This window comes from Doryrhamphus excisus, linkage group LG15 (genome assembly GCF_037039965.1).
Source record: "Doryrhamphus excisus strain RoL-2023G ecotype Guam linkage group LG15, RoL_Dexc_Guam_v1.1, whole genome shotgun sequence".
NCBI lineage: Eukaryota > Metazoa > Chordata > Actinopteri > Syngnathiformes > Syngnathidae > Doryrhamphus > Doryrhamphus excisus.
The window spans coordinates 18,154,885-18,177,211 of NC_136371.1; the positions used below are offsets into that span (position 1 = coordinate 18,154,885).

Below are 22,327 nucleotides of genomic sequence, written 5' to 3' on the forward strand. Positions count from 1 at the left end.
TTTCATCTGACGGCGTGTTTGCTTTAATACCTGCCGCCATCACGCCCACGACCTCTGACCCAAATCCCAAACACACTAAATGCACCATTTTTACTTTTGCTTTCCCTTTTCGTGTGATAACCATCGCTAAAAACTATATTGTAACTAACTGCTCTATGGCTATCGTCACATGTTTGGCATTACTGGCAAAATTGGCAAATCAGAATCATTTTTTATTCATATTTTTAGAGTCGGTTCTTAAAAACATGAGTGCATCTGTTATATAGAGGATCTTTGACTCGTCTGAACGTTCTTCTATTTTAATTCCCAGCCTTGACACTAGTCTCGCGAGATCTTCAGACGTTACACAGCGGAAGGGGCAAAGAGTAGGCAAAGTAATATAATAATAATAATAGTAATAATTAATAACCTCTTGCCGTTTATATTAATTACGATACGTTTTAAAGGAAGGTTGGAATTGTTCAAACGAGTGACAATAGTTGAATTAAGACGTATTAATCGCTCAGCTAAGTTTTTGTTGATAAACCTTACAAACCGGAAGTAAATGTCAAGGGGGCGTTCAGGGCCCTCTGTCAAAAGTCCGTCCGACACCTTGTTGTTAAAAGTGAAGGGAGGATGCTAGGAGAAGGCAACTAAGGGGTTAAAAAACGAGCAGGAGACCGCGCAGCAGAGGCAGTCATCCCGCCTGGGTGGAGTGAAAGGTTTGCCATGAAGAGCCGCTAATTAGCCCGACCAGACGGCCGCCACTCGGGGGGGGGGGCTCCAACGTGGAAACATCCGCAAAAAGGCAGAGCCTGAAGTAGCCGCGGGGACGTGATCAAGCTAATCAAGCTAATCAAGCTAATCAAGCTAACGGCTAACATGAGCGACGTGAGCGAAGAGTCGCTGCTGGATTACTTTTACTCCACGGCGGGCAGCTCCGCCAGAGTCCGAAATGCCGACATCCTCAAGACTTTTAAGCCTTTTATCGGACACAATGACCCCCAGCTGCGTGGTAAGTAACTCGCCAAAAAGTTAGGTAGCCAAAGACGACTACTGCCTCACATTTACCTTTCAATTGTTGTGTTAAACAGCTGGTTTGCATTAAAAATAGCCCCTTCGTCCCCATAGAAGTGTAGTTAGAGTAGAGATGATGTCATTTCCGACCCTGAGCAGGGAACTTGAACCCGCCCTGACGTCATAAGAAGTCACCCCCACGCTTGGCCACATCAAGAACATCTTCCTTCATAAATGTTATAGTTGGTTAGCTGTTTACAGCAGTGTTTTGGAGTCAGAAAAAGACAATATCAATATAATATCAATATAATTAACTAACTATCATTCCCTTCCATCTGTGTAAAGAAGCAACATAATGCTAACATCAGTGAATACACTCATAGCTACGGTGTTACGTTAGCCAGAGTTAGCCTGGTGAAGCTACATCATGATAATATTAATTAATAGCACTACCTAAAAGCCAACGAAATCTGGACATTAGCTCAAGTTTACCAGTAGAAGTCTACTAACAATAAATAACTGTACTTGCGAACAGCTACAATTTAAAGGAACTTTTTGTTACTACATATTGCTAACATTCAGTCATGTTAAATCCTGAACGCTACCTTGTTCTTTGTTCCAACATAAGCTCAAGTTTGTTTGTCAAAGATTTCCGAAAAAGAAAAACAATTTTGTACTAACATGAATGAATACAACTCACTAAAATCTACAGTGTCCCCACTTCGCTAAAGTTAGCCTGTAGAAGCTACAGTAAACCAGTACATGTAGCTAACATCATGTAAAGACCAGTACATATAGCTAACATCATGTAAAGACCAGTACATGTAGCTAACATCATGTAAAGACCAGTACATGTAGCTAACATCATGTAAAGACCAGTACATGTAGCTAACATCATGTAAAGACCAGTACATGTAGCTAACATCATGTAAAGACCAGTACATGTAGCTAACATCATGTAAAGACCAGTACATGTAGCTAACATCATGTAAAGACCAGTACATGTAGCTAACATCATGTAAAGACCAGTACATGTAGCTAACATCATGTAAAGACCAGTACATGTAGATAACATCATGTAAAGACCAGTACATGTAGCTAACATCATGTAAAGACCAGTACATGTAGCTAACATCACGGAAAGACCAGTACATGTAGCTAACATCACGGAAAGACCAGTACATGTAGCTAACGTCATGTAAAGACCAGTACATGTAGCTAACATCATGTAAAGACCAGTACATGTAGCTAACATCATGTAAAGACCAGTACATGTAGCTAACATCATGTAAAGACCAGTACATGTAGCTAACATCATGTAAAGACCAGTACATGTAGCTAACATCATGTAAAGACCAGTACATGTAGCTAACATCATGTAAAGACCAGTACATGTAGCTAACATCATGTAAAGACCAGTACATGTAGCTAACATCATGTAAAGACCAGTACATGTAGCTAACATCATGTAAAGACCAGTACATGTAGCTAACATCATGTAAAGACCAGTACATGTAGCTAACATCACGGAAAGACCAGTACATGTAGCTAACATCATGTAAAGACCAGTACATGTAGCTAACATCATGTAAAGACCAGTACATGTAGCTAACATCATGTAAAGACCAGTACATGTAGCTAACATCATGTAAAGACCAGTACATGTAGCTAACATCATGTAAAGACCAGTACATGTAGCTAACATCATGTAAAGACCAGTACATGTAGCTAACATCATGTAAAGACCAGTACATGTAGCTAACATCATGTAAAGACCAGTACATGTAGCTAACATCATGTAAAGACCAGTACATGTAGCTAACATCACGGAAAGACCAGTACATGTAGCTAACATCATGTAAAGACCAGTACATGTAGCTAACATCATGTAAAGACCAGTACATGTAGCTAACATCATGTAAAGACCAGTACATGTAGCTAACATCATGTAAAGACCAGTACATGTAGCTAACATCATGTAAAGACCAGTACATGTAGCTAACATCATGTAAAGACCAGTACATGTAGCTAACATCATGTAAAGACCAGTACATGTAGCTAACATCATGTAAAGACCAGTACATGTAGCTAACATCATGTAAAGACCAGTACATGTAGCTAACATCATGTAAAGACCAGTACATGTAGCTAACATCACGGAAAGACCAGTACATGTAGCTAACATCATGTAAAGACCAGTACATGTAGCTAACATCATGTAAAGACCAGTACATGTAGCTAACATCATGTAAAGACCAGTACATGTAGCTAACATCATGTAAAGACCAGTACATGTAGCTAACATCATGTAAAGACCAGTACATGTAGCTAACATCACGGAAAGACCAGTACATGTAGCTAACATCACGGAAAGACCAGTACATGTAGCTAACATCACGGAAAGACCAGTACATGTAGCTAACATCACGGAAAGACCAGTACATGTAGCTAACATCACGGAAAGACCAGTACGTGTAGCTAACATCATGTAAAGACTAGTACGTGTAGCTAACATCACGGAAAGACTAGTACGTCACGGAAAGACTAGTACGTCACGGAAAGACCAGTACGTCACGGAAAGACCAGTACGTCACGGAAAGACCAGTACGTCACGGAAAGACCAGTACGTCACGGAAAGACCAGTACGTCACGGAAAGACCAGTACGTCACGGAAAGACCAGTACATGTAGCTAACGTCACGGAAAGACCAAAGACCAGTACATGTAGCTAACGTCACGGAAAGACCAAAGACCAGTACATGTAGCTAACGTCACAGAAAGACCAAAGACCAGTACATGTAGCTAACGTCACGGAAAGACCAGTACATGTAGCTAACGTCACGGAAAGACCAAAGACCACTACATGTAGCTAACGTCATACGAAAGACCAAAGACCAGTACATGTAGCTAACGTCACAGAAAGACCAAAGACCAGTACATGTAGCTAACGTCATACGAAATACCAAAGACCAGTACATGTAGCTAACGTCATGGAAAGACCAAAGACCAGTACATGTAGCTAACGTCATACGAAAGACCAAAGACCAGTACATGTAGCTAACGTCACGGAAAGACCAAAGACCACTACATGTAGCTAATGTCATACGAAAGACGAAAGACCACTACATGTAGCTAACGTCCCGGAAAGACCAAAGACCAGTACATGTAGCTAACGTCATACGAAAGACCAAAGACCAGTACATGTAGCTAATGTCATGGAAAGACCAGTACATGTAGCTAACGTCACAGAAAGACCAAAGACCAGTACATGTAGCTAACGTCACGGAAAGACCAAAGACCAGTACATGTAGCTAACGTCACAGAAAGACCAAAGACCAGTACATGTAGCTAACGTCACGGAAAGACCAAAGACCAGTACATGTAGCTAACATCATGTAAAGACCAGTACATGTAGCTAACATCATGTAAAGACCAGTACATGTAGCTAACATCACGGAAAGACCAGTACATGTAGCTAACATCACGGAAAGACCAGTACATGTAGCTAACATCACGGAAAGACCAGTACATGTAGCTAACATCACGGAAAGACCAGTACATGTAGCTAACATCACGGAAAGACCAGTACGTGTAGCTAACATCATGTAAAGACTAGTACATGTAGCTAACATCACGGAAAGACTGGTACGTCACGGAAAGAGTAGTACGTCACGGAAAGACCAGTACGTCACGGAAAGACCAGTACGTCACGGAAAGACCAGTACGTCACGGAAAGACCAGTACGTCACGGAAAGACCAGTACATGTAGCTAACGTCACGGAAAGACCAAAGACCAGTACATGTAGCTAACGTCACGGAAAGACCAAAGACCAGTACATGTAGCTAACGTCACAGAAAGACCAAAGACCAGTACATGTAGCTAACGTCACGGAAAGACCAGTACATGTAGCTAACGTCACGGAAAGACCAAAGACCACTACATGTAGCTAACGTCATACGAAAGACCAAAGACCAGTACATGTAGCTAACGTCACAGAAAGACCAAAGACCAGTACATGTAGCTAACGTCATACGAAATACCAAAGACCAGTACATGTAGCTAACGTCATGGAAAGACCAAAGACCAGTACATGTAGCTAACGTCATACGAAAGACCAAAGACCAGTACATGTAGCTAACGTCATGGAAAGACCAAAGACCACTACATGTAGCTAACGTCACGGAAAGACCAAAGACCACTACATGTAGCTAACGTCATACGAAAGACGAAAGACCACTACATGTAGCTAACGTCCCGGAAAGACCAAAGACCAGTACATGTAGCTAACGTCATACGAAAGACCAAAGACCAGTACATGTAGCTAATGTCATGGAAAGACCAGTACATGTAGCTAACGTCACAGAAAGACCAAAGACCAGTACATGTAGCTAACGTCACGGAAAGACCAAAGACCAGTACATGTAGCTAACGTCACGGAAAGACCAAAGACCAGTACATGTAGCTAACGTCATACAAAAGACCAAAGACCAGTACATGTAGCTAACGTCATAAGAAAGACCAAAGACCAGTACATGCGGCTAACATCATGGAAAGACCAAAGACCAGTACATGCGGCTACATGAAAAGAGCTATCAGCAGTCTGCGGTTCCAAGGTTGTTTGACAATCTGGCAAACATTCCCAGCTCGGCAAACAATCGTCTATCCGGGGTGACCTTGCTGGGCGGCCACATGTGCTCCAGATGTGACGTCAGGGCCATCTGACGATTAGCAAAGCGGCGCTTCTTCCCACGTAGTGAAAGTCTGCGCTAGCATGTGGCGTCCGCTGGTGCTCATGTTGTCAATGCCATGATAGCCTTTTAATCACAATTAAGTCCACATGCATGAGGGATTATTCAGACCTCTAATGAGAGGACCAGGGGGTGGGGGGCGGGGGGGTCAGAAAAGTGGGGCACAAATGCAAGGAGGGGCATGGAATTTTCTCTCGGGTTTGAGCGACCGCTTCCTGTGGCTTTCCTGTTGTTGTGTCTGCCAATGTCCTCTGCGTCCTCCCCAGGAAGGAAGAGGGAACGGTTGCGATGTCCGCCCACTGAAGATGCCACAGAAACATCTACATGCTAAACATTCCAATATGCTAGCATCGTAAAAGACGTGGAGAAAAAGTTATTCCTTGTTGGGGAAGTCTGAGTGTGGTGACAAGTGCACTGTGGCTAACATGCTAACTTCACTGGTCTGGGGAACCTCACTCCATTCATTGAGTGCACCGTGGCTAACATGCTAACTTCACTGGTCTTGGGAACCTCACTCCATTCATTGAGTGCACCGTGGCTAACATGCTAACTTCACTGGTCTGGGGAACCTCACTCCATTCATTGAGTGCACCGTGGCTAACATGCTAACTTCACTGGTCTTGGGAACCTCACTCCATTGATTGAGTGCAGCGTGGCGGGCCGCCTCAAATGGATTCAGTGCTACCCGGATGGCCGTCACTCATAAACACATTATAACGGGCCACTTGGTGTATTGTGTAGTATGGCATTGCTAACTTGCTAATGCTAAATGTTGGTGAAGATGCTAACTAGTCGGGCCTGAAGTGCTGTCATTGGACCCTCTGCTGTCTGCTTTTTCATGACGATTGTTGGACATTTCTCACTTTCTTTCTTGCCTTTTCTCTTTCTTCCACTTTCTTTCTCTTTCTTATCACCGCTGGGTTCTTCTGGAACAGAACTTATATCACCGCTGGGTTATTCTGGAATAGTACTTATGTGGTCCTGTGGGTTGTAGGCTGTACTATATACACACCTGACAAATGGACTTTCTTCTTCTCCTGCAGCAAAATACAGAGAAGAATTCAAGCTCATCATTGACCGCATTGCTGTTGTCAAGTCGGAAAATGTGAGTATAATCGATCCTTTTCATTTATTATTATTTCTAATGATGTCATAATATATCATTCATATATTTTACTTTATTTTTGGTCATTTTCTATGTTTTTTTTTTTGCATTTTCTCTTCCGCTCTATATATTTTCTCGTCCTCTCTATATATATTATATTAGAGAGAGAGAGAGGAAGAGAAAATGCAAAAAAATACATAGAAAATGACCAAAAATAAACTAAAATATATAAAAAATATATAAATGATATATTATTACTTCATATATATATATATATTAGAGAGAGAGGAAGAAAAAATGCAAAAAAAACATGGAAAATGACCAAAAATAAACTAAAATATATAAATGATATATTATTACTTCATATATATATATATATATATTAGAGAGAGAGGAAGAGAAAATGCAAAAAAAAAAATACATAGAAAATGACCAAAAATAACATGAACAGAAAAGGTGACCAGTGTTTATGTTACATAAAAACTTTTTTCAGTTATAAGTCGCTCTGGAGTATAAGTCGCAGGAACCGCCAACCTATGAAAAAAAGTGTGAATTATATATATTTATATATTTGTGGATGTGGATTTTTTTTGAACATCTGATTTTGTTTAATTACTGATAAAAAGTAATTGTTTTGTGATTAAATTAATGTAATGGAATAGATAATAAAATATATAATATAATAAAAAATATATAATATAAAATAATAAAATGAAGATTCATTTTAAATAAATGGCCATGAAATAAAATACATCCGTTATATATTTTTGTTATAGAAATGTAATAAAATAATTAGGTCACGACATTGGTGACAAACTAAAAATGGAGTATCATTTTCTTTTATGTTACACATGTTGATTATGTATATTTTTGAATGATGTGATGTGTGTTTGTGAGTGTCAGCTGACCTGGTCATCACTCCAACATGTCTGCCGCAGGGTGAGAAGTACCTTTTCCTCAAGAAGAAGTACAGGCAGCTGCTGCAAGCGCGGGACAACCAGGACAAACTTCCCAGGCAGGACGAGGACGAGCAGAGATGTCCCGGTCCTGGCCGTGCGCCGGCGACCGAGCAGCCTCGCCGGCGTCCGGACGAGTTAGTGGCGCACAATGAGCCAGACGGCGCTGAAGAGGTGAAGCCAAAAACATTTCATTCTGGTAAAAAAGCTTCTAAAGCCGCGCGGGGCCACCTTTGACAGCCCCGGGAGCCCCGTGGTCTGGCTCGAATACAGTACGCATTTGAACTTTGACCCCACTTGGGAATTTAAAACTAGCATGTCACATACACACATACATGTTATTACTCCATAGCTCAGGTGTCACATATGTGTTTATCTGCTGGAGGTAACTCAGGTGTTCTTGGATGATGATGTTCTACATTAGGACATACACGCAGTTCCTCCTCAAGGCACCAGATGGCGCCAAATTAATTAGCTTTGCTTTCTGGAGCCAGCAGAAGCTAGAGGTGACCGGTGGGTGTTAAAAGGGGTGTCGGGGTGAAAGGGGGGTTTGCAGGATCTGCATTTAAATGAAAGCCCCTGTTATGATGCTAAGCAGCAACATGTTGGACCTCATTAGAAAGATAATCATCATTTGTGGCCGTTAAAGAGTGAAGATACTGTATTTGTGTGTGATCACCATTACGTATTTCAACAGAACGTAGGCAATACAATCTAGTATGTTTCCGTGATAAAGCAGACACCGACTCGCATGTTTTGCAGCGTGCAGAACTTCCATCACTGCACCAGGAAGTCCCACACACGGCAGACATGCTAGTGGATACGTCCTAATATCGTAATGTATTCTACGTATGTCTCCTTCGGTTGGCACCTTTGCACTTTCCTCAATGTTCCCCTGAGCCCATGTGGTTTTGGACCAGTTGTTAATTGGATTGTTTTCTGTTACCCCTCGCCTCCGTCTGACACCCCGTAGTGGCGTGACATGTGACATCCTCAAGGCAGCACATGTGTGTGTGTGTGTTTGCAGTTTGCTGATTGCGTCACACTTTTAGTCGTCTTTGACATTTGTGTAACTTTCAGTGGGAGTCGGAGCAGGACGACGATTCGACAGGAAGTATGGGCTCAGCTGCAGTCGCCGTAAGTAGCGTCGTAGCGTGTATCTCATTTTTACACCATTTACTGCATCGTGTACGTCACTTCTAATGTACCATTTTTATAGCATGGGTTAATGTATCATATTGACATCACATTTAATCTAACATATTGACATCATATTTAATGTATTACATGTACTATACCTCTAATGCACCATATTGATATCATATTTGATTGAGCAGTAATGTATTACATGTACTACATATACCTCTAATGTACCATATTGACATAAAATTTGATTAAGCAGTAATGTATTACATGTACTATACCTCTAATGTACCATATTGACATAAAATTTGATTAAGCAGTAATGTATTACATGTACTACATATACCTCTAATGTACCATATTGACATAAAATTTGATTAAGCAGTAATGTATGACATGTACTATACCTCTAATGTACCATAATAGCATAATTTAGCTTTTATGTACCGTCTTGAGCACATACAGTATTTAATGGTACATGTATCATATTGTTGTTGTTGTTGTTCCAGCTAGCTTAGCGCCGTTGTTGTCAGTCAATATTAAGCCCCGCCCTCTTCCTGTACCAGTTGGACCCCATAGAAAAGGAGTGGATCTACTTTGCGGCCGGCGCTCGAGTCCCTGACCTGTGTCAGCTGCTCCGTCAGGACCCCTCGCTGGCCAACAAGAAGGTACCAAGCTACGTTTCCGTGGGGGGGAAGTAGCAAAGTAGCACGTTGCTAGCAGCGGTAGCTAGCAGGTGTGTGTTAGCGTAGTCGGCTACTTCACAGCAGCTGAGCCCCATTGTTCCCTGATCAAAGCCGGTTAGCTTAGGGGGTCCTTTAGGGGTCCTCTCCAGGTACTCAACGGTGAAGGCTGGGTAGCTCCTTAGCGGCTAAATAGCACTCAGTTGGTTAGCCTCGTAGTAGTCTTGTAGTCACAACCGTGTCAAACTTTACACATTTTTGGAGCAGATTCTGCAGTTATTTAGCGTTAGCTCGGTGGCATTTTCAAAGATCTGCTTTGCTTCTCAGGGGTCCGATTTGGCAGATAATCCCTTATTAGTTCCACTTTAGGGTAATCTGGCATGATTATGCATCATCAGGGGCGGCTCATTGGTGTCATTTTGCTCACAAGCTAGTCGTAGAAAGCTAGTTATGCTAATTAGTAGGGGTGTCACGTGACCAAAAGTACAATAATAAAAATGAAACATATTGCACACAAGGCTGCAGTCTTCTGTGTGTATGCTGGTGACCCCGCCTTCACCCACCGAGACAGACTATGACTGGGCTCACTCCGTTCATGCTGTTGTTCTATCGCCATTGTCTGGAGGCGGGAACGAGCGATACGTAGATCCAGTTGACTTGTAGTTATCGTGTGATAGAGGAATGAATGAATGGTGATTCTTTCTGAACCAGAAACCCTGTCACGTATAATGTGGCCAGGTCTTGGGACACCCCTACTGGTTCGCAAGGTCTTGGGACACCCTACTGGTTCATGTTGCACATGTTCTAACTCTTCTTCTCTGTTTTGTGTCTTGTTCTCATGTCCAAACCAGGACTTCACATCGGTAAGTATCAGATCCACGTCCTCTTGTCTTGGCTCTTTGTGATGGAAAACAACCCCCCCCCCCCTTGAAAGATGAAAGACGAGGGTCTTGAGTAGGTTCCATGTTTATATCACCATAGAACACAGTATACCGCGTGCCTTGAAAAATCTGTCAAAATGGACAAAAATGGCCGCCACTGAAGGGGCTGAATTTTGAACAAGGGCTAGGATTGAATGAGTTAATCACAGTTAATTACAATTTGCAACTATGATTGAAATATGGCCGTTGTCCTGTATTTTATTTACAGAAAGATAAAACCTAAATGACAGGACGTAGTTTTCATCATCCCTTCCATCATCACTCCCTCACTCAAAAATTCATGAATTAATTAACGATTAATTGACTTTGGGCTATTATTAGTCAAAATATGTACGTGTCCTCACACTGCATGGAGTCAGCCAACATGTCTCCTCCCATTACGTGTGGAAGTGGTAAGTTTTTGGCTTCCCACGTCGTCCTTCCCTCCCACATGTTTGAAACCCCTTCTTTAGTTTAGAATAAACACATTAGAGGCTAACCGGCTAGCTCGGTAGCATGCTATGTTTAAAGGAAAATGCTACTTTTTTATTGTTTATCATCCACAATCCTTATGTGAGACATGAACACACGGCTTTCTCACCTTTCTTACCTATTCCTCCAAGATAGCCTAGATCAGGGGTGGGCAAACTACGGCCCGGGGGCCACATCCGGCCCGCCAAGTGTTTGAATACGGCCCGCCCAATCTTTCCAAAGTATTTCATTTAAAGTCAACATACAACCTGGCATCATGGCCTGAGCCAACCTTTTGATGGTTTTATCAATTTCGATAAAAAATTATTAGATTATTATAATTATTATTAGAACTATTATGATTATTATAATTATTATATTAATGCTAATTATTATATTAATTATATATAATATTATTGTGATATTTGCATATTTTACATAATAATAATATAATAATTATTATTTTAATTTTATTGTAATTATTATAATATTTTATTATTTTTTAAATATTTAAATATAAATATAAAAGAATAAATAATAATAGCCCCCCTGTAAATTTTGTCATATCAATACGGCCCGCGAGTCAAAAAGTTTTCCCACCCCTGGCCTAGATAGCCCGCTATTAAAGAGGACCCGTTCTGGTCCATTTCCGGCCCTCTGTATTGAGTTGTTGGGTCCTAAAGATGGTGGCCAAAACACGATAACCCGCAATAAAAGCTTTCCAAAACACGATAGTTTTAATTTCTTCCATCCAACGTGTACCGGGGACGCCCTCACGAGGCTCACTGTGATGTCACAGCGAGCCAATGTTGGAAAAAAGCTCTCTGAAAGCGAGCGTTCACAGCCTTCCCAAACGTCTTTCAGGGCTTACTTGGGTCCCCTTTAGTACGCCTCCAAAACCCTGACAACAAGGTTGTAGTAGCAGCAACATTCATAATAACGTGTAATACTTACAGTAATCTTACAGTAATTTGGTCATTTTAAGCATTAATGGAACTTCCTTCCTTCAATGTATTCAATATGTCGGATGATTTATTGTTGGTTTTTGTCTCTTTTGGGGTCTCCATGTCTTCTCTGGCCGTCCATGTTCATCTTCATCAGGGGGTAAGTTCCCATTTTCTAATAACTCAGCAGTCACAAATATTTACTCAAGTTCTTGTCGTGTGTATCCTTTCATGTGTGGGTGTTTTGGGCGTCCGTGATGCTTGCCCGCCCTCGGTGTCGGCGGCTCGCTTGTGTACCTTTCACCAGCTCATTCCGAGATTTCCTTCTCAGGAATTCCGAGAAGGCGGTGTTAAAACATCCAGATCATGCATTTCAAAGGTCCACTATCAAAAGGATTATGGAAGATAGCTTTTTAGCTCCTGACCACCCCCCCCCCCCTCTCTGACAACCCAAATCCTTTTATTTGTTCCCTCCACTCCGTGCGCTTAAAAGATTTGAGCTGATGTTTGTTGTCCCTCCCCAGCGTCACGGTTCTCACACTGTCCTGCGGCCCCAGCAGACCACCTTCTAAGGCCCGCCGTCCCCACCCGGACAAGATAGCGCGCCCGCCATTGAAGTGCACGGAGATGAGAGTGGAGTAGGGAGTGGGGGGGGGTCAGGGATTAAGGAGAGTCTTAATTCCCCACAAAGACTTCACCTACTTAAAGATAATCTGAAAGTAATAGAGCAGGCTGGGATTAATTGGAGAACAATGGCGCTTGTGTCCCCGGGAAGGGGCTAAGTCCCCTTTGGGCCGCTTTGATGTTCCCTTTTAGCTTCCCCGTTGCTTGGAGGAAGATGCTCGATGCTCGCAGAGGTCACATGACTCCTGAGAGCCGCATCGCACCCAGGGTTCGGGTCGGGTTTTTTTTTCCTAAATTTGACCAAAACTGAAGAAAGGATTTCTGGTGTTCTATGTGGTTTTATTCAGCCTTGCAGGGGGGGGGCTCATGTCATGTGTTTGTGTCTCTTCTCCCCTCATGACGGACGCCTCCCGACCCCCTCTGGGACCTGGTCTTCCTCCCCGGGGCTAACAGTTTGTAAGTACATCATCTGCCCATCACTCCTCTTCCTTAGGACCGGGGTGGGAGGGTGTTGGTCCAGAGTCCCAAGAGCCATCCCTCAAGCGCTGAAACAGGCGGGGGGGGTCAGGAACAGAAAACGAGGGACGCTGCATCCTGTTCCTGCTCGTCCGTCACTCTCCCCCAGTAGGAGACCCCGATACGAGCAGCGCTTTGGCCAATCTGTCTAGTCTGGTGACAGCGGGCACACAATGGAGACGCTGAATCCAGACCACATCTACCGCCATCTGTCTCCTGCACGCCACCGGCCTCACGCTCGCCCGGGGGAGCAGGCCTCGCTCGGCCAAGGCCAAACTCGTGAAGAACTGCACTCTCACAGCGAAGATGCAGTAGACGGCCACAAAAAGACCAAAATTGAAGTCAGTAGACATTAAATCCACATCGTTTTAAAAACACAACGGCAAAAATGTTTGGAAAATTAGGTTATAAGTTAAATTATAGTAAATAAGTAAGTAGTATAGTAAGTACGGGAATAAAGTCATAATGACAAAATAAAATATACAAAAATGAAAGATGAAAAAAAATTTTTTTTTTCAATTTTCTGAGAATAAATTCCTAGTAGGAGGGAAAATAATGTTTTAATAGCATGAAAGTGAAATATTCAAGCAAAAAAATCCATAATTATTCTAAAATTAGGTTGGGGGGAAGGTTATAATAAATACACTAAGTTATAGTAAGTAAGTACGGGAATGAAGTCATAATTCCAAAATAAAATATACAAAGATGATGAAGAAAATTAAAAAAAAAACAGCCAAAACAAAGTTGTTCTTTTTGGAAACTTTTATGGAAATAAAGTCAAAGTATTGTAAATTAAAAAAAAATATTTAAAGGAGGAAAAGAAATTTACATTTTCTGAGAATAAATTCATAGGAGGGAAAATAATGTTTTAATAACATGAAATTGAAATATTCAAGTGAAACAAATCCATAATTATTCTAAAATTAAGTTGGGGGGTTATAATAAATACACACTAAGTAAGTACGGGAATAAAGTCATAATGCCAAAATAAAATATACAAAGATGATGAAGAAAATTAAAAAAACAGCCAAAACAAAGTTGTTATTTTTGGATAAGTAAGTTGTGGAAAAAGTTATGAAAATAAAGTCAAAGTATTGTCAATAAATAAAAAAAAAATGAAAATTTTCTGAGAATAAATTCCTAGTAAGAGGGAAAATAATGTTTTAATAGCATGGAATTGAAATATTCAAGTAAAACAAATCCATAATTATTCTAAAATTCAGTTGGGGGGCGGTTATAATAAATACACTAAATTACAGTAAGTAAGTACAGGAATTAAGTTATAATGCCAAAATAAAATATACAAAGATGAAGAAGAAAATTAAAAAAACAGCCAAAACAAAGTTGTTATTTTTGGAAACTTTTATGAGAATAAAGTCAAAATATTGTAAATAAATAAAAAAATATATATTCGAAGGAGGAAAAAAAAATTCAATTTTCTGAGAATAAATTCCTAGTAGGAGGGAAAATAATGTTTTACTTGAAATTGAAATATTTCAGTAAAACAAATCCATAATTATTCTAAAATTAGGTTGGGGGGGTTATAATAAATACACAGTAAGTTATAGTAAGTAAGTACAGGAATTAAGTCATAATTTCAAAATAAAATATACAAAGATGATGAAAAAAAAAAAAAAAAAAGCCAAAACAAAGTTGTTATTTTTGGATAAGTAAGTTGTGGAAAAAGTTATGAAAATAAAGTCAAAGTATTGTCAATAAATAAATTTAAAAAAATTAAATTTTTCAGAGAATAAATTCCTAGTAGGAGGAAAAATAATGTTTTAGTCACATGAAGTTGAAATATTCAAGTAAAATAAATCCATAATTATTCTAAAATGAGGTTGGGTAAGAAGTTGTATGATGGGAGTAAAGTCATCATTAGGGGAGGAAAACACGCACACACACAATCCTAAGCGATCCACAAGCATGCAGGGAATTGAATGCCGATCCGCTGTATTTCTTCCCATCCCAGCTTATTTACACGTCCAGGAGCTCCTGTTTGATTTTCCGCATGAAGCGTCCGATTCCCTCAGCACGGTGGTTATGTGAGCGACACCTGTTGATGGTCGGTAATTATAGGCCTTAAAGGGGATGGAAAAACGGGAGATCACAGGCCGGCAGGTGGATGTGTGTTTTCTTTCCCGGTCTGCAACACGCTCACATGGCATGCCAACGCCAGGGTGCAGCTTTTAAAAATGACTTTTTTTTTTTAAATGAGTCGTTACGGCACGTTTATGTGCGCTGACAGTCCTCTCTGGGTGGGGCGCCCCCTCTGAGGGTCACACTAACATCATCAATCTTCTCCGTGGTGACAGGCGGCCAGGCCAACCCTAACCCCCGACCGCCCCCCCCCCTACGGTGCGCTCAGCGCCGTGTTATTTTCTAATTAGGCAGGAAGCCGTGCCTCCTTTGCGGCCTCACCTCTCTTGGACTGCAGCTGGCTGAGCTGTCGGCCCGACGCTGCGACTCCTAATGCCGTCGCTGATCTGATGGTCCCGTGTTTGTGTTTGCCCCTCCGCCTGAGCCGAGGTATCATGTGAAATAGTCTGTTCCAGGGTCAATATGTGGCCATGATAAAAGCGGTGTTGGTTCCCTGTCCAAAGTGACGGTAAAATGAAGACTTGACATGATTGATCCAAAACTAAGAAGAACACGGCGGCCTAGCTGGGGTGCAACATGCTAGCCGGTAGCCCGCCATTGGTCGAGGGGAAATCAATGCATCAGCGCGCCGTGTCATAATTCATCACTAATGAAGTGCAATGTCCGCCACAGACCGCGCTGCACTGGGCCGCCAAACACGGCAACGAGGACATGGCCGCTCTGGTCGCCAACGCCGGCGCCGACGTCAACACCAAATCGGTGAGTTTCCTGCTAGCTTTTCATATTTGGCCAAACATGCTTTGATGGTTCATCCTCAGAATATGAAGATGCTAAATTATTACTAAATATTAAATACTGAAAAGGTGCCAAATGGAAAACAAAACAATGGATAAAGTTTTATAAAGTAAAAGTTTTGGAAAATTGGTTTTGTAAAAACATTATGAATAAATTCCAATGGTGGGGATAAAGCCATAATTAAGAGACGAAGGACTGAAGTAAAAATGGAAAGGAACATCAACACATAAAAACAAAAGGTATTTTATTTAGAAAGACGTCACAATTTAATATTGAAAAAAAATATATATAAAATATAATAAATATAATAAATATATAAAATAATATCATAATAATGTCAAATAATTTTGAATAATCATTTTGCTAACTAAAATTGAAATACCAAAGAATAAAGACATATTTGGGAAATGAGCTTGTGTAAAAACTAAACTATTATGGGAATAAGGCCATAATTAGAGATGATTAATCATTAAAACTCAATTAGTTGGAAATAAATAAAACATTTTAGAAGAAGTCAAGAGTTTAAAAGAAGAAAATATTGTAACTAGGAAAAAAGTCTGTTTTCCTCAAATAAGCTTGTAGGGGAAATACTAATTTTAGTATCCTGGAGTTGAAATATTGAGGCAAAATATGATGGCTGTTTGAAAAGTCATAATATTATTAGAAACAAACACAAAGTTTGCATTTTTAGAAAATTAAGTTGGAGGGAAGAGTTGAAAATGTACAAAGTTTATTAAAAAAAATGGAAATATTTCGAAAAAAACCTAAAATATTAAAGATGAAAGCTATAATAATCATATGGTCCGTGTGATATCCAATAGTATTGCTAATTCCTTCATCGATTTATTTTATTTGTATTAAGTCAAAGAAAAAACAAGCTCCAATGTAGGTCAGCACAGTTTTCCCCACAGCACGGTGGTCTTTGAACGCACCACAGTTACGTACTAAGAGACGAGCCATAGGTTTTCCCGACGCTGCGCGGTGGTCATGTGGGCTAGGAAGTCAAATTGAGATTGGGGGTCTTGTGTGTGTGTCTTGCAGCATGTGAGTATCCCGGCAGGAAGAGGCGGGTGCGTGGGCTTACAAACAAGACGGCGTCTCCGTGACGTCGGGCTCCTCGGCTCCTTAGCGAAGATCCAGCTGTGCAAACGTGGGAGCACGAGGCTAATAAATCATCACATGATGTCACGTTAATTGTCTCCCGAAACAGTGCGTCCTATGTCCCAGCATGCACCGCTGCAATTTAGTGTGATGACCAGCCAATTATGTTTTTAGCCGTGTTTGCTGTTTCCACCAGCCTTTCTAATTTCTATTTTCTTTCCTCGCCGCTTGCCCTGGCTGGGGGGCCGGGGGCCTGGGAACCTCCAGGGGGTAGGTACTCTGACACGCTCCCCGCCCCCTCACCCCGCCCCTCTTGACCTTTGCGACCGTGCCTGTTCCTCATGCGCGTGCTGTTGTTGCAGGGTTACACGCCTTTGCACATCGCCGCGCTGCACGGCCATTGCAACATCCTGCACCTGCTCGTGGGGACTTACGGTAAAAACACTATCACTCCATGTCACTCCATGTCACTCCATGTCACTCCATGTCACTCCATGTCAATCCATGTCACTTCACATCGCTCCATTCCATATCACAACATGTCACTCCATATCACTCCATGTCACCCCATATCACTCATATCACTCAATGTCACTCCATATCACTCATATCACTCAATGTCACTCCATATCACTCCATGTCACCCCATATCACTCAATGTCACTCCATATCACTCCATGTCACCCCATATCACTCAGTGTCACTCCATATCACGCCATGTCACTCCATATCATTCCATGTCACTTCACATCGCTCCATTCCATATCACTCCATATCACATGTCACTCCATATCACTCAATGTCACTCCATATCACTCATGTCACCCCATATCACTCATATCATGCAATGTCACTCAATGTCACTGCATATCACGCCATGTCAATCCATGTCACCCTATAGCACTCATATCACTCCATGTCAATCCATATCACTCCATTCCATATCACAACATGTCACTCCATATCACTCCATGTCACTCCATATCACTCATGTCACCCCATATCACTCATATCACGCAATGTCACTCCATATCACTCAATGTCACTCCATGTCACTCCATATCACTCCATATCACTCCATATCACTCATATCACTCATATCACTCCATATCACGCCATGTCAATCCATGTCACCCCATAGCACTCATATCACTCCATGTCAATCCATATCACTCCATTCCATATCACAACATATCACTCCATGTCACCCCATATCACTAAATGTCACCCCATATCACTCAATGTCACTCCATATCACTCAATGTCACTCCATATCACTCAATGTCACTCCATATCACTCAATGTCACTCCATATCACTCAATGTCACCCCATATCACTAAATGTCACCCCATATCACTCAATGTCACTCCATATCACTCAATGTCACTCCATATCACTCAATGTCACTCCATATCACTCATGTCACCCCATATCACTCCATGTCACTCCATATCACTCAATGTCACCCCATATCACTCCATATCACTCCAAAAATATGCTGTGTGCTCACGTAGTTGCCTAAATGAAGAAATGGCTGAACGAAGGCAAGTAGCATTCCAAGGCATTCAGAAGATGCATTCAAAGACGTTGCGATGCTACAGTAGTATTCCATGTAGTATTCTACACCGGTCGCTAGGTGTCTGCAATGTAATGTAACTGTAATTTGGGGTATTTTCTATTATATTGGTAATCACTGTGTAATGTGACTATAGGGCTGTTATTCCATGTCTAGAGGTCTCTAATCATGTTAAAAAGTATTTAGAAGGTAGTAAACAGGTTGTCCATGCCATAGCTATGGAAATACTCCATCTGTACTGTAAATAAGGAATCCACCATCACGGTCAGGTCTGGGAACAATTAACCGCCGTAAACGAGGGACGGTCATCAGGTTTGGGTGGCGGCCAAAAGTACGAGGGCGCCTTAGGATGGCTGGGATGGAAAATCGGGAGTAGAGGCGCTGCTCCTCCGCATTGAGAGGGGACACGTCCAAGTGGTAGAAAGCGATAACTCGTCCCGCTTTTCTCCTGTCAGGTGCCAAAGAGAACCTGAGGGACTACAGCGGCCATCTTGCCTTGCATTACCTCAAGCCCAAAGAAGCCGAGTGTCCGGAGGAGGACTGCGAGCTGCGTGAGTAGTAACGGTGCCACGCCAGCGGGTACCAGCCGCTTACGTCCCGTCTTCCCACAGCGGCCGACTTCCAGGTGTCCCAGGCCAGGGAGCGCAACAGGAACAGGAAGCTGGCTTCACTCTTCCAATCCAAGAAGAAGTGGGGCTCTGCCGAGGAGCTGGCGCCCATCGAGGAGGAGAGGGCGGCGCCCCATCAGCTCGCCCTCCCTGCCTTCAGACCCAGGAAGTTCTCTCGCTGAGGGGCGGCGGCCACTGCTGGAGCTGCATGCTCACGCTGGCTTTTCCGGTTTCCGTACGTACGTATTATCATCACGTCGCCATCGCAGTATTTACGCCGGGGCCTTTTGGGGACACAAAAACTACTCAAGCTATTCCAACTGTCGTTTGAATAACTGCACATTCTGGCGGAATCTCCCGCTGCTTCCTGGCGCCGGGAATGACGTTGTATCCGACGTCTTGTGTTTATACGTGCATGCCAAAGATGGCAGACCATGCATGTTTTCCTGTGACATTCCATGATGCTGGAGGCCTTAAAGTACTCATTTCATCAGCGTTCCACGTTGCTGCTATTCACGGTCCAGACGCAGGTTCTTACCGCATGGTTCGTTTAGCTAATGTTCCATTAATTAGGTGCCTTAATTAAGTCCAGCGCTTCAAATGCTTAACGTGGCCTCGTTAGGTCAGCCTGTGCTCTTCAAGGCTTTTCTTCCGTCGTTTGGGCATTGGGCTACAATGTTAGCGTGCTATTAAACTCTTTGGTATTGAACTCACCTTTCAGTGTCTTTAACCTCACTCGGCGTTCCTGCAACCATGCCAAAACCATCCCAATTATCGGCGCTTCCAGAAGGATCTATATTTCATACAAAGAACGAGCATATTTCATTGAAATTGGAGTAAAAATGGAGTAAATACAAGGAAAGAAGTCCTGTAGCGTTCACTGTGGGAACGGAACTGGGGGGGCACCTCTACTGTGGGATGGGGGGGGTGTTGTCCTTGATGTGTCCAGCGTCCTCCCGTCTCTCTCTTCCAAACGTCTCCAACATTTAGGAGGGTCTGGATCGGTTTGTAGATCCGATTTGTGAAAAAAAACACGCTATACTTCTATCAGTACACTCCATAAAGTACACTAAGTACTCTATGTACTTATTTCCTAAGTGTGTGTAGCCGTGTCCCGAATCCATTCCTGTTGTTGCTTCTTTTTTTCTGCTTTTTGCATTTGGAAAGGTTTTGCTAGGCCCCCCCCTTGGGCTACGTATACAACTGCCCAGGGCTGCGATCTATATGTGGTGCCAGTTGTCTAATTAGCATAGGGCACCATGGTGCAAAAGTGTTTTCTTTTAAATCCGTTTCCAAAGAGGTCCACTTTGAGACGGAAAACCGACACGGTTTAAGCCGTTTGTGTGTCGGCGGCCCCCACCCCCCCTGTCCTCCCCGCCCTTGAACCACAGTCCCTGACTTTGGGGTGCACCCATGGAGTAAAGATGGACCTGGCTATGTCTCCGTACGGCTTCAGATCTTAATTCTTGATTCGCTGAAAAGGGCAGCGCTGCTCTTTGGATCTTTGGAGGCGGGGCAAGGCGGGGGCCGGGGCGGGGGCATCAGACGCCGCATGAGAGGGTGACGGAGGCAAGCGCTTTTGCACCTCATTTTTGAAGCAGGGGATGTTGGCGGGCTAAGAGGGACTTTTTGTAATAGATACTTATCCCACCGCCCCCTCGCCCCTCAAACAAAGCCCCCCCCCCACGGCCCCTCTGAAGAGATTATAACCCAGGGAGGCACATTAACTCTAATCCCAATGCTTTTGAGGCCTGGCACCCCCGTACCACCCTCTGCCCCACTTGTTCCTGCCCTTCTGTTGTCCGGGGAGGGTCCCTGGCGGGGGCCCACCTTGTTTCTGTTTGCGGGGGCCAGGCCCTCGGCTGTGTGTGCCGCATGCAGCTGTGTAACTGATTCCTCCCTCTCAAGAGATTAGGCGCTACATTGTCGCTCGGGCTGCTCATTTCCATGAGCACAGCCTCCCGCCGGCGCTCCGCTCGGAAAACACAGGGCCCCGCGTCCCGGGCTTCCTCGTCGCTATTGTCTCACAAATCGCCCCCCCCGCCACCCCGCCACCCGCTCACGGATGTAGATGTCACAGATGCCAATAACCTCATTAGCGCCCGCAGAGAACACGAGAGCATGGATGGGAGAAGTCAGCCATCATTTACAGGAATAAACTCCAATGTATTTGTGGCAGTCCAATGTATTTGTGGCGGGCCGACACGCACACACACGTGATTTAATGATGCCGAAGTTTGCCGAACTTGATGTTGATGTCGTGGATGGGTGAAAAACCCCCAAACGTGGCTTTTTCTCTCCGGATTGGAATGGTGAAACAAGAATGGGCCGTTTTTAACATGGAGTCTGGTGTAGCGTCCGTCATATTCGCCGTATTCCCCCGAGCGCTGTCATGGCCGCCCACCCTGAGCCAATGGCGCCTGTCACTCACCCAGCGGTGGGCCGTCAATCAGCTCGCACCCGGGGGGAGCCGGGTGGGGTGGGGGGGGCCTCGGGCCGCCCCTAAACAAAGACATACTTACATTTGCAAGCGCTTTCAACGCCAAGAGTGATAGAGTGCTCCTGATAAGAGCAATGACAAAGCACCCAGGGGGGGGGGGTCTTTGGGGGAGGGGGGTTAGATAGTACAGAAGTGGGAGAGCTTGATAACATTCACGCTTTGCTCACATCTGCCCATTTGTGCCCCCCCCCCCAGGAAAATCCCATTAGGAGCTCAATTGGCTCACAGATATTTGTGCTAAAGCATTTCATGCAAAACACCCCCCCCCCACATCAAAAATAAACTTTGAAATGTGGCCGCAACCTCCCAACCTCTCGCCCCCCTAAAAATAAACTAACAAGGTGGAGGTGTCGGCCATTCTTGCGGATTCTCACGTCAGGCTTTTGTGGTCCGCTTCCATCTTCTAATGGCGTCTTTAGTCTTTGGCTCCTCTTTTTCACCAGCGGCCTATCGCCATCCTGGCTGCGTCGCTAGCCGCTAGCCTCGCAATTCCACTGGTTTGCATCTTTTTATTGGACGGGCGACGTTAAAGCTTGGTCA

At 43.2% G+C, this 22,327-nt stretch overlaps 1 protein-coding gene across 2 annotated transcripts; it reads left to right on the forward strand.

Annotated features, from left to right (window-relative positions):
• The first annotated feature begins 550 nt into the window (after positions 1-550).
• Positions 551-20,109, forward strand: LOC131104589 (uncharacterized). 2 transcript variants are annotated; one of them, XR_009119803.2, is made up of 10 exons: positions 551-994; positions 6,788-6,849; positions 7,788-7,979; positions 8,886-8,942; positions 9,515-9,616; positions 10,483-10,494; positions 12,124-13,046; positions 15,879-15,965; positions 17,043-17,372; positions 17,465-17,537. XR_009119803.2 is itself a non-coding variant. In XM_078796714.1 (9 exons), exons 1-9 carry the CDS (start codon positions 862-864, stop codon positions 19,467-19,469), a joined length of 993 nt encoding a protein of 330 aa, XP_078652840.1. In that variant the 5' UTR covers positions 561-861; the 3' UTR covers positions 19,470-20,109. The 2 variants fall into 2 exon arrangements, 1 of the variants encoding a protein (XP_078652840.1); XM_078796714.1 differs by lacking the exons at positions 10,483-10,494; positions 12,124-13,046; positions 17,043-17,372 and adding exons at positions 19,135-19,230; positions 19,291-20,109 and having other exon boundaries at positions 561-994; positions 9,515-9,628.
• Positions 20,110-22,327: the final 2,218 nt, after the last annotated feature.